The following is a 12427-nucleotide window of genomic DNA, read 5'->3' as shown; positions in this document are numbered from 1 at the left end:
GGTCAGTCTGGGTAGAGCCTGAGATTCTGCATTTCTCACAAGCTTCTAGGTGATGTTGATGCTGCTAATCTCCAGAACACACTTTGAGTAGCAAGGAGTTATTTTATTGATCAATCAATCACTCAGTAAAGCATTTATTGAATATCTACTATAGGAAACTCTCTGAATGATTCAAGAATTAAAATCTAAATTTAAGATTCAAAGGATTTCAAGTTCTAAATATTCAGTGTTCCTTAACATACAATTTCTCTCCGCTCTGTGGAGCTCTCTGCCTTCAACAGGAAATTATTGAAAAACTGGACGGAGAGGATTAGAGAACACAATGGATTCCAGAGAGGCTAGCTCTTAAGTGGATCCACTGTCACACAATAAAAACTAAAAAAAAACAAAAAACAAAAAACCTTGACAAAGAGAGAGCTCCAGAGAGACATGTGTAGCTATCAGAAGCTTTCCAGGGCAGGAAAAAAAAAAATCCTCTCCTCTGGATATATTTTTATTAATGGTTTTAGATGTAAGTCACCTTTGTCTTAAGCTTAGGTTTCTTCAGTATATTTGCTTCTGTAAGTTAAGATGATCTTATGTGTTTTGGGGGGAGTTGTGTCCTATGACTATACCAACAGGGATCTGCCATCTGAAATGTTGGTGATAAATGTTCAGTGTCTTCCCTTACGTTCTTTTGTTTTTAGATAGTCTACTGAGACTGAGAGCTGTAGGGGGTTAGGATTGAAACATCGTCCGATTTTAGGGAGAAACAGCAGGATATTCTATCCCCTCACAGTGTTCCTCAATACCGTCTTGCTTTCCCCTTATTGTTCACTTGGATTCACTTATGATTTAGGCACCGTTTCAGTGATACCAGCTAACATCCAGTGCCTCTCCTTCTTGACAATCATCTCTTATCCCTTTGGAGTTTTATTGACTACCAAGAGCAAATTTAAAGTTTCCCAAAGGTAACATGGTTTTTTAAAAAAATATGTCTGTTCCTTAGAACCTTGCTTCTCCAAGGTGGTCCATGAACCAGGAACATTGGTGTCATCTGGGAGCTTATTAGAATAGAATATCATGCCCCTTCCTATTGAATCAGATTCTGCCTTTTACTAAGACCCACAGGTAATTTGTATGCATATTAAAATATGAAGAACACTGTCTTAGCACATACTTTGTCTCCCTTCAATGTCCCTTTCCTCCCACTTGCCTTCTTAGTAAACTCCTATGCTCCTCTCAAAACTCATCCTGGTTATCACTTTATATTGGAAATCTTTATTTTCCCTGTTAGAGATACTCAGGTATTCTTCTTTGCTGCTTCTATATCTCTTTCTACTTCTGCACAGGTATTATATTTATTTCTAACCTGTGACATCCTTGAAAGAATATATTTCAGACTTTAATTGTTTGTATCTTTTGTGTCCCCGGCACTCAGGAAAGAGCCTGGCACATAAAAGGTGATCAATAAACAATTAACTGACCAAAACTGACACATCAGGGAAGCAAGTAGCAGAGGTAATAATGATAATTAACCATTGTTACTTGCAAGAATATTTAAAAACAGAATTGAAGAATTTCAATTACGTAGGTTTCTTATTATGACATAAAACTTTGACTCATCTTCCATCTGTGTCTTCCTCAGCCAGGTACTCCTGGTGGTATTACCACAGAGCAATAGCATGGCAACGCAGAATAAAATTGTTTTAGAAAAATACATAGGAATGGGAAATTCTATTGTTTGGCACCAAAAGTCCATTGTCATCAGCTTGCTGACTTAACATCATTAGGTATTAATGAATTTCTGGAGGACAAGGAGAATGTTAACTGAATGAATTAATTATACATGCATGATATTGCAATAGGCACTTAGGGAATATAAAGAAAAAGGGTCATCATAGTCCCTGACTTCAAAGGGCTTACAATTTATAAAGAGGTCATAAAAACAGTCATTGAGGCCTTACCCTGGAGAAGAAATAATAAGCACTTGGAATTATTTGTCTGGATAATGAAGAGACATACCTGGTATGAGTGACAATGTCTGTCAAGGCACCGCCTTCTAGAAATTCCATGACCACCCAGAGCTCATCGCCGACAAGGTAGCTGTTGTACATGTCAACCACGTTGTCATGGTGGTAATCCCGCATTATCACAACCTGGGCAAATGGAAAGATGCTTTTTGACTTGTGATGGTGAAATTTTGCTTTCTGTTCTCTTATGGCCACAACTCTGCTGTGAGTAGAATTGATTAAGAAATATTGATTTTGGGGGGGATTTATTCAGGAGTCTATTATAGGCAAAAAGACAGTATTGAGGGTAGCTAACAGCAATAAAAGGAATCAAGTTAGTCAGTTCAGAGAAAATGGCAGTGCAACCAGACACTGGGTTTGGAGATAATAACAGTGAAAACAGGCAGAACCCTGGCAAGGTTTCTACTCACAAGAGGGAGTACTGTTGACTGTTTGGGTGTGGGGGGGAGGTAGGAGATGATCAGATATCCCTAAGGGTCTTTGATAGAATGCCCTATCCATACTCTACCATTCTTTAACCTGGCAAAAGGTCACCAACTCTAAATGGCAAATGATGAGTATGAAGTAAATGAGGTGAACAGTAGGAGTGGGGCTACATGAGGCTAACTTAACATCTTGGGAGGAGGTCTGGGTCGAGTGTGAGAGAGGTTTGGGCTGAATACAGAGGATAGGTCTTGAAAGTAAAAACAAATATGACTCAGGCATATACAAGGCTAACTTGAACTTACCAGAGAGAGCTTCCAAGAATTGCTGCCCTGTGGCTGCTTCTGGTGACATTTTCAGATTTAATGTTAAGTAATAAATTACAAAGTTATCTACATTATATTGCCCTGCCTGTTCTGGCATTGTGATTTGGAAATAAGTTCCAGAAATCAGAACTGTGGAAGTGACAAGCTGAAGCCCACCCACCTGGGGCTCTCTCTGAGATGTGGAACACAGCAAGAAAATGAACACCCATGGGGTCTGGAGCCATATGTGGCTTCTTGTGAGCCTCCATAGAAGAGGGACCCAAAGTCACACCTGAGTGCATTTTTATAATGTCTGTTAGGAAATGTGAGTGGTTCATCCTTTGCTGGAGACTGACGTATTATCTAACATTGGAATCCTGACTTGCTATCTTTAAGACCTAAATTTTCCATCCACAAAAGCTCATTTCTCTTCCCTAAACTCTCATAAAATCAATAGATGACTATCACTTCAAAATATTTTATGTCCTTAGACATAGGTATTCATATTTTTCCACCTATGTGCATTTTAGAACTTTCAAGTAATAAGTGTAAAAGGCAAATGAAGTGGAAAAATACGTGCAACAGACACATAGAAAAGGGTTAATTCCTTAATATATCAAGAGCTCTCACTTATCAATAAGACAAATGCTACCACCCTAATTGGAAAGTGTGCAAAGGACATATGGTTTAATAAAATAAAAATGGCCTAAAAACATATAAAAGTAATTTCGCCCTCCCTAGTAATAATAGTGTTAATTAAAGCAGGAAGATTTATTCATGTCTATCAGATTAACAGAGATAATTTGACAATATCCCGTGTTAGTGAGAATGAAACAGGACCATCAGTGAGGGTCCTCATTGTTACAAACTTTCTGGAAGTCAATACTCTATATCACTTTCTCTAAATAGAAAAAAATATAGAAAGGAAATCCTGAAATATTAATGTAGGCTATTTCTTGGTTGTGAGATTACGTGACATTTTCTATATTTTCCATATTTTCCACAGGAAGAATTCATCATTGCTATAGCTAGGAACACATATCTTAAAGTTCCCAAAGAGTGAGAATCCATTGGCAAACTAACCTCTTTTGAGATTTAAAAAAAAATGGCTACAAAGGGTATACATGGTACCACAACCATGTATATATACCCATGTAGATAATGTAGCACAAGGCCTTGGAATCTGCTAGAATTCAAATCCCAGCTCTGCTATCCACCTGCTGTATGACCCTGGGCTAGTCACTTCACCTGAGTCCAGATTTCCTCGTGGCCATGGCAATAACATCTTTCTGTCTCACAGGTTGGTTGTGTGACTCAAGCCAGATCAGTGCTTAGCATGGGGGCTGATCCGCATGAGGCACCTTATAGAGGTAGCAGCCGTACACGCATAGACGAAGACCAGAAGGAAGGATTGTGGGAGCATGATTTTTGTATTTATATTTTCAGTGCTTTCTGATGTCCTGAACTGTACAGGTAATATTTTTGAAATGGGAAGTAAATGTTATACAGGAGAGAAAGAGTGATCTGAACACACCATCTACCTCATTAAAAAGCAGTTCTCGCCTCTGTTGCTTTCGGAGGTCCATCTTCTTCACGGCGACTTGTTTCCCCGTGTGTTTCTCGGTGGCGATGCATACAATGCCAGTTGACCCTTCTCCGATTTTGATAAAGTTATCCAGGTATTCCCTGGGGTCTCCTGGGCTGACCACCAGCTGCAGAGCAGCCCGAAACTGTTCGTGGGACACCCTGGAGGGCTGCTGGTCAGAAGAAGATCCCCAGCTGGGTGGGGGGTAGGTGCTGGATGAGATACTCAGGGAGCTCAGGTAAGAAGCCGTGGAGATGTACTGGGAACTGGTCTGCAGGGAGGGATGGTGGTACAGGGTGGCTTTGTGGTACCCAGATGGGTACTGGTGGCTGCTTGAGGAATAGCCCGCTTTGCTTTGACTTTGAGGTAGTTTGGCGGGGCCCCTGGGGTAGGTGTCAGACCCTGACAGTGGAGGGCTGAGGACCATCTGTGCTCGATCGTAATCCACCTGGGAAGACAGACACAGATGGAGAATATTCACATGCTAGATCTGAATGCCGCAGTGAGCCAAGCCACAGCTGGCCTGAATGAAGAGCACTGTGCACGATACGGTTGTGGGTGATGCTTACCTTGTGAGGTCCGAGGTTGCTCCTGCTTCTACCCTATACCCTACAACCTCCCCATCCAGCTGCTTTTTTTCCCCCTTTCCCTACTAAAATCCCCAGAAGCAGGGATGCCTGGGTGGCTCAGTCTGTTAAGTGGTTAAGCGTCTGCCTTTGGCTCAGGTCATGATCCCAGGGTCCTGGGATAGAGTCCTGTATTGGGCTCCTTGCTCAGCAGGGAGCCTGCTTCTCCCTCTGCCTGCCACTCACCCTGCTTGTGCCCTCTCTCTCTCTCTCTGAGGAATAAATAAAATCTTAAAAAAAAAATGAAAAAAACAAACAAACAAACCCAGAAGCAGACTATGAGACCTGAATTTAAATGCAGTGGTGGGAGGTGATTCCAGGAGAAGTGAGACAAGGAAGGGGAAAACCAATAAAGGGTGAGTCATTGAGTATGATGGTTAATTTTATGTGTTAATTTGTCTAGGCTATGGCATCTGGTTGTTTGGTCAAAAACTAGTCCAGATATTACTGTGAAGGTTTTTTTTTTTTTAGATATGTTTAATATTTAAATCAGTAGATTTTGAGCAAAGCAGATTGCCCTCCATAATGTGGGTAGGCTGCATTCCATCAGTTAAAAGCTTTAAGTGAAAGGATTGATGTCATCCACAGAGGAGAGACTCTCTCTGTGTACACAAACAGCCCCCCCCCACTGGTTGTCTCTCTGGTGAACCCCAACATGCACAGCAAGTTACCAATCAAGCAACTGGAACCTAATCCCACCAGGTAACTCTGCGCCCTGGAAGAGTATGTTAAACATGTACCTTGGAGCTGTCCCATCTGAGGGGCCAAGAGCTGGGGTATTTATGCACCAGCTCCCTTCAAAACACTGTTTAACATGTGCTTCCATGAATATTAATTTCCTGGCACTTCTGACTTGCCATGTCCTGGGCTGGTAGGCTCTAGTGGGAAGAGACAACTCTTAGACCAGAATTTCTCAATCTTGGTACCACTGATTTTGGAGTCCAGATAATTCTCTGATGTGGGTGAGTATCCTGTGTGTTACAGGATGTTCAGCAGCATCCTGGACTCTACCCACTAGATGCCAGTAGCAGCCACTTCTGCCAGTTATGACCAAAAACATTTCTTGAGGTGTTGCCAAATGTCCCCAGAATATGGGCAAAATTGCTCTTGGCTGAGAACTACCACTTTAGACAAAGGAAAGCAGTGTTGGCAGATAGAAACAATAGGTGATTAAGGGATACAGTTGGGGCACCAACTGTACTCTTTGCTCCTAGGAAAGGGCCTTCTCCCACTCATGTGAACCACAGGGAGAGTTTTAGTTAAAATGTGCCTTATCCAAGGTATTATTTGGTATTTAGACCCTATTTTCTTTTTCAGGAATAAAAGATCCCATCTGTCATTAAAGGATGTTAGTCTTCAGTGAGAAATTTCAGGGGTAGAATGCTTTCCCCATGCTTTTGAACTCATATGCTAGAGGGGGGTATGTACTATCCACACACATAACCTAGCAGATATATGTAAAAGGGAAAATATGGCTCCCTGCCCTAAGCAGCTTTTCAGTGTGGACCATAAGGTAAACACTTGCAATGTTCTCATCAAATAAGTAGAAATATAATTGAAAGTAGCCAACATTTGCAGGAGTGTGTGTGTGAAGGGAAATTTGGTCATCCCTCAAAAAGATTCTGGCAGAAAATATTCTACTCCAGTTATGAAGACTGGATTGAGGGAACTCAGTGGAGAATAGGGAGGGCAGACAGAGCAGGGATGGGGGGGAAGTCAGTGAGAGGTTTATAGGACACTAGGTGTACATTCCAGTAATCATTCCCTGGGAGGGATCAGGAAGGACCTCTGACTAGCCCTGGAACAACTGAGGTCATGTCTGGTAAATATACCACAGCATAACACATTCAACTCCTTGCCCAGGACAGAAGGCACTAACCAATCACTGCACTCTTGTGTGATATCCTAATGACAACACAGTGCTGTGTACACAGAAGGTGCTCAAAAAAGATTTTTTGCTTGGACTTCAGGCTCCTTCTTAACGCAGCACCCTAGGAAGGCTCTACCTCCCTACTGCAATGTACATGAAATGACGTGGACATGTCCCCAAGCCCCATCCACCCCAAGGATCTAGATCTACTCTAATATGGTGGGTACTGGCCACATGTAGCTACTTAATTGAAATCAATAAAAAAATAAAATTAAAATAAAAAAATTCAGTTCCTCAGTCACATTAATCACATCTTAAGTTATCTAGTAGCCACCACATTGGACAGCATAGATAAACCACATTTCCACCATTGCAGAAAGTTCTATTGGGTGGTATCTTTCCAAATAAACCCATTGCTCCCATGTAGTACATTCACTAATTTATTTAGTCCACAAATTAATCCTTGAGCCACTATTATGTGTTAGGCACAATTTCAGGTGCCATGGGAAGGTCCAGCAATAATAAAAATGGATGGTATTTCTGCCCTCCTGGGGTTTACACATTCTAGAGAAGGAGACAGATAATAAACAAGAAAACCGATAAATGTATATAGTATGCAGTCCAGTAGTAATAGAGATATGAAGGGAAATAGAGGAAAGGGTTAAAATGAATGAGGGGCCATGCTGGATATGAAGGTCAAGGAAGGCATCTCTGGGAGTGTGCCATTGGAGGGATTAGGCACAAAGTCTATGTGGGGAGGGGTAGTCTGGGCAGAGGGCTCAGCACCCACAAGGTTCTAGGCAGATACCGGCTTCACAAACAGCACAGAGGCTCTTTTGGTATGGAGGGGAGTCAGTTTGGAATGAAGGCCAGAAAAGCAGCCAGAGGGATGATCATGTAGGTCATGGCAAGGGCACTGGCAGTCACTCCAAGTGAGGTGGGAACCACTGGAGTTTGCTGAGAAGAGGAGAGAGATATGAGCTTGATGTTGATCTCTGGATGCTGGAGGAGAAGAGACCTTTGTGGCAAAGGTGGAAACAGAGATGCCAGTTAGTTTATTGTGGTCAATGTGAGTTGAGATTAGAGAGGGTGCTATAGTTGGGATAAGAAATGCTGGGGCCCAGGGCAGGGTCTGAAGAGAGAGCTGACATGATTTGCTGATGGATTGGATTAAAATGTGAAAGGAAAGAGTCAAAGATGACTCCCAAGATTTTGGCCGGAGCAACAGGCCATTTAATGATATGAGGAGTAGAGGGGCAGGGGTAGGCTCCATCCAAGATGGCGTCTGAGGATCCTTGTGTAGTCCCCTCCTACACTGTATCAGGCTCATCCGTGTGATCGAAAGAATACAGTGGAAGTGATAGCAAGTGCCTTCTGGGACGGAAAAAGATATTGTGGCTCCACTGCCCTCTCTCGGATCACTTGCTCTCTCTCCTGCTGTCACGGCATAAGGACACTTACGAATCCTACAGAGAGGTTCAAGTGCAAAACCTCCTGCCAAGAGTCAGAAACTGAGGCCTTTCCACCAACAGCCATGTGAACCATCCTAGAAGTGATCATCTGGCCCGAGTCAAGTCTTCAGAGGACTAGCCCTGGCAGACATCTTGACCGTGGCAGTCAGCCACCTCTTGAGAGTCTCAAGGCCAGATTCATCCAGCTAGTTTAGTCACAGGAAACTGACCCAAAGAAACTGTGTGAGATAATAAATGTTTATTATTGTTTTAAACTGTTAAGTTTTGTGATAATTTGTTACACAGTAAGAGGTAACTATTGCATGGTAAAGCCAAGAATTCTGGCATGGCCGTGTCAAGTTTGGGAGAACTCTCAAACATTCATACAGAAATGTTGCTGAGGTGACTGAGACATGCTTTGAGTCCAGGAAAGAGCAGAAACTGATAACCTGCACTTGAGATTCATTGGTGAGAGTCATGCCATTAGTCGGTATTAAAAGCCATGCTGTTGCATGTGTAAGAGAAGGTCCAAGGACCCCAACATTCAGAGACCAGAAGCAGCAGAAGGATGTTGCATAAAGGAGCAGAGACGTGGCCAGTGATATAGGAAGGAGAGTAAGGGCCTAGGGGGTCCTGAAACCAAGGGAGGAAAGCATTTCAAGAAGGAAGGAGTAATGAAGCAGGTCAGATGCCAAAGAGGAGTGAAGTAGGGTGGGGTATATTGCTTATTGGACCTGGTACCATGGTGGCCGTCTAGAAGGCGGCAGGTGTCCCAAGATCCTGCCCCATCACACAGCATGAGCAAATGTCTATTCCACGAGTCTGGCCACAAGAGCTGCATACAGTGGGCTCCTTAACATTGTTACCATGGCACCATTCTCATGTCTGCCCTGTTCATTGGCTCCCAGGTGACAGTGCAGCCCTTGCCAGTCTTGAGAACACCATCATCTACTCAGGTGAGTTCACCATTCAGACAGCCTTGTGCCAACCAGCAGGAACCAGGGTACTGCGAAGCCAGGTCCCTGTCCTGGTTGTACAGCAAGAGAACAGATGCTTTTGAGGGACATACTTAGAGTTCAATTTTGACCCTGACGGCTTTGTCAACTCACTGAGCCTCTCTGAGCCTCAGGTTCCTTATCTGTAAAATGGGGATCATAAATACCTCCCTCACAGGGCTTTTAGGAGGCTAAACTGTGGCAACCTAGAGCAACCTGGTATCTAAGAAAACAGGCTCTTGGTTTCAAAAATCTCGTCGGCCATTTACCAGTTGTGTGACTTTGGGCAAGTTATTCTAACTCCTGTGCTTCGGTTTTCTCGCCCGTAAAATGGGAGTTATAACAATAATAACTACTTCTTTAGGTCATTGTGAGCTCTAAAGGACTGAACACACATCAAAAGATTTGCATAGCGACTGGCCAATACATCCTAGGTGCTGGTATCATTATAGAAAGTCCTTAGCAGAGTGGGAATGTCAGAGAAAAATACAGAGTAAAAAACACAAAAAACCCAACCAGCTGGTGTTTATTGAAGATAATGTACCAGTAGCATATGTATTTCCTATACACTAATCCTCAAAACAATCAGAAAAGGTGCTTTTAATTATAATATATTGAACACTGCATTGTAATTAAGATGCTGTATTCGAAACCACGCTGATGTTTTGCTAAGCCCCTGGATCTGGACGACACACAGGGAAAACGGGGTTGTTTATGTGAGGTGCGGAGGGGGAAGAAAATGTCAGTGTAAATTAAACAACTGGGTTCTTCCCCTAAATGAAGTTTGAGATTAGCCAGGCCCAGGCTAATTACAAGGCCAGCATGTGAGGCAAGTGGGGTCCATGACTTTTCCTTTAGAAAGTATTGTCCTGGGATCTATGACATGGCAGCATCCCCCGGTGTCTTCTGTGGAGGATTTGCTTCTGTACTTTAAGTGAAATTGAGTTCATTCCCCACAAGCATGTATAACTGATCTCTGAAGATATATTAAAAATAAGAAAGCTGTATCCAGGAGGAATTGCAAGCACTGCTCCATGCTGCATTAGGCCACTTTTCTTCTTTATCGACTGTCAGCAGCATTATCAGAGTCTACTCTTGGCAGCCAGCGAGTGGCATAAAGAAGAGGAGCCTTGCCTGTGTGAACGGGACCATTTCCAGTCACAGAGGGAAGGCTGAGTTGTTCACTGGGAGCTAAGCATCTTGGAAATTAGGTCTTCGAGACAAAACCATGCTATTGTTTTTCATGGCGGCTGGTAAGAGGCATAGACTCAAAAAAAGTGATGGATGAGGGGCAACCACTCTCACAAGAGACCATTTTTGGAACCAAACTCGAGGTGTACTTATGGAAGGAGAACTGACTGCCCCCAGTGAGAGAACATGTGGTCCTCCCTCTGGGCTTCCATCCACTCAAGGAGAAGATGGCAGACAAATAGCTGACTTTGGGAAGGAAAAGGGCATGAGTGACCCTGTTCAGGGCCAGCATGTTGCTTACTTATAGCCCTCAGTTGGGTCTTAATGACCCAACTGTGGGTTCCACGATGGCATTGCTAGCTTGCATTATTTGTGGCACCCTCATTCTTTCTCTGAGAGTCAAGAAGGGGACCATTTATCCCATTTTATTGTTGATAAAATGGAGGCTCAGGGAGGTGAAACTGCCCCTTTCAGCAATCCAAGGCAAATGGCCCCATACCCCCAAGAGGATTGCACAACCCAGTTCTGCTCAAGTCAGTCTTTCACTCTCAGGGAGAGTGTCTAGATGTCCTAGGTGCTAGGCACACTGGCATCACAGTCCTGCTTTCTTGCCTGCCTTCGCATTTCTACCACCAGCTATCACCTCCCCAGTCTGTATAATCAAGGCTGGGGCACTCACTCCTGGAGAAAATGCAGGAGCATGTCACTGGGAGCCAAAGTAGGGCCTCTTCCATTAACCAACTGCTCTGTTAGGAGTCTATCCTTGTAGGAGTGATACATATGAATGTTAATGATATTTGACATTCGCTGAGTGCTTTCCACGTGCCTGGGACTCTTCTCAGCACACTTTATACACGTGAATGCATTTAAACCTCAAGTTACACAATGAGACAGGCCTCATAATTGTTCCATTTTACAGATAAGGAGACTGAGGCACAGAGAGTTTAAATGGCTCATGCAAAGGTCCCAGAGCTATTAAGAAGCAGAGTTGGGATTAAATCCAGATAATGTCACTTTCGAACGTGGGCCTTTGGTATGTTCTCAGAGATATCCTTCAATGATAAGAAGGTAGACATGGTCAGGACAGAGGTGGGCATGGTGTGGAAAGACAACTATAGAGCAAAAGCCTGGTTAGTGTTTACCTGGGGGCTCAGATGTCTGGGCAGCTAGGAGCACGAAGCAAGAAATGCAAGGGCCACAATATGATGAACAATAATGCCTGAATGCGGGGGAGGGGTGGTGGTGAAAGACAATTAAGTTGTTTTGTTTGAACAGTCTTGCTTTAGAGAAATCAGCTCCAAATACACATCAAAGAAATAACCATCATGGCAAAATGAGCTGATCATCTATGTACAGAATTCATCACTTTTATTTTTGCATTGGCCAGACCAAAACTTTGTGTTCAGATATAATAATGCCCTTTTCTTCTGCTAAGAAGCAAGCAAGCCCAAGCTCTCTTCTATAAGAAGGCTTCTTGGCCCTCTTACATGGCTCTTAAACTGTTAAAATTACTTCATTGTCCTACCCTAAATCATCTTTCCTATGATATCCTATATTTGGAAGGGGGTGAAAAAAATCTGATGATTTTGTCCATATATATTGTTTTGCACAGACACGCGCATGTTCGTGCGTGTAAGCAAGACTTTCAAAGGAGGAAAGCTTGACCTGTGTGATCTTTTTTACAACCTGACTCATATATTCTAGAAAAAAAAAAGGAGTACATTTGAAGTATAGTATTTTGAGAGGGATGTAGGGTTTAATCGTTTAGGGAAACCACAACGCAGTCGAGTTGGGCCAGCGAGAGGTACAGGTATTTAACGAGCAAATCCAATGCACCTCCCACCACCTGCACCATTTCCAAAAGATCTATGTTCATAGTTTACCTTTGAGGACCTTATTGCAAGGGCATGGGACAGGACTGGGAGCAGGGGTAGGAAAGCCACTACGCAGGAGGGAAAACAATAAAGAA

At 43.1% G+C, this 12427-nt stretch overlaps 1 protein-coding gene across 1 annotated transcript in view; it reads right to left on the bottom strand.

The window, feature by feature from the left end:
- PAK5 (p21 (RAC1) activated kinase 5) overlaps positions 1-12427 on the bottom strand; it is a 102697-nt gene that overhangs the window by 19385 nt on the left and 70885 nt on the right. The window contains exons 3-4 of the mRNA XM_028112977.2: positions 4282-4773; positions 2005-2138 (exon numbers count right to left, since the gene is read on the bottom strand). Coding sequence (XP_027968778.2) covers positions 2005-2138; positions 4282-4773 — 626 coding nt within the window. The remainder of the gene's footprint in view (positions 1-2004; positions 2139-4281; positions 4774-12427) is intronic.

This window comes from Eumetopias jubatus, unplaced genomic scaffold, assembly GCF_037043125.1.
Source record: "Eumetopias jubatus isolate StellerSeaLion01/CBP00866 unplaced genomic scaffold, mEumJub1_p1.0 scaffold_9, whole genome shotgun sequence".
NCBI classification, from domain to species: domain Eukaryota; kingdom Metazoa; phylum Chordata; class Mammalia; order Carnivora; family Otariidae; genus Eumetopias; species Eumetopias jubatus.
This window is presented reverse-complemented; position numbering and strand designations above follow the sequence as displayed.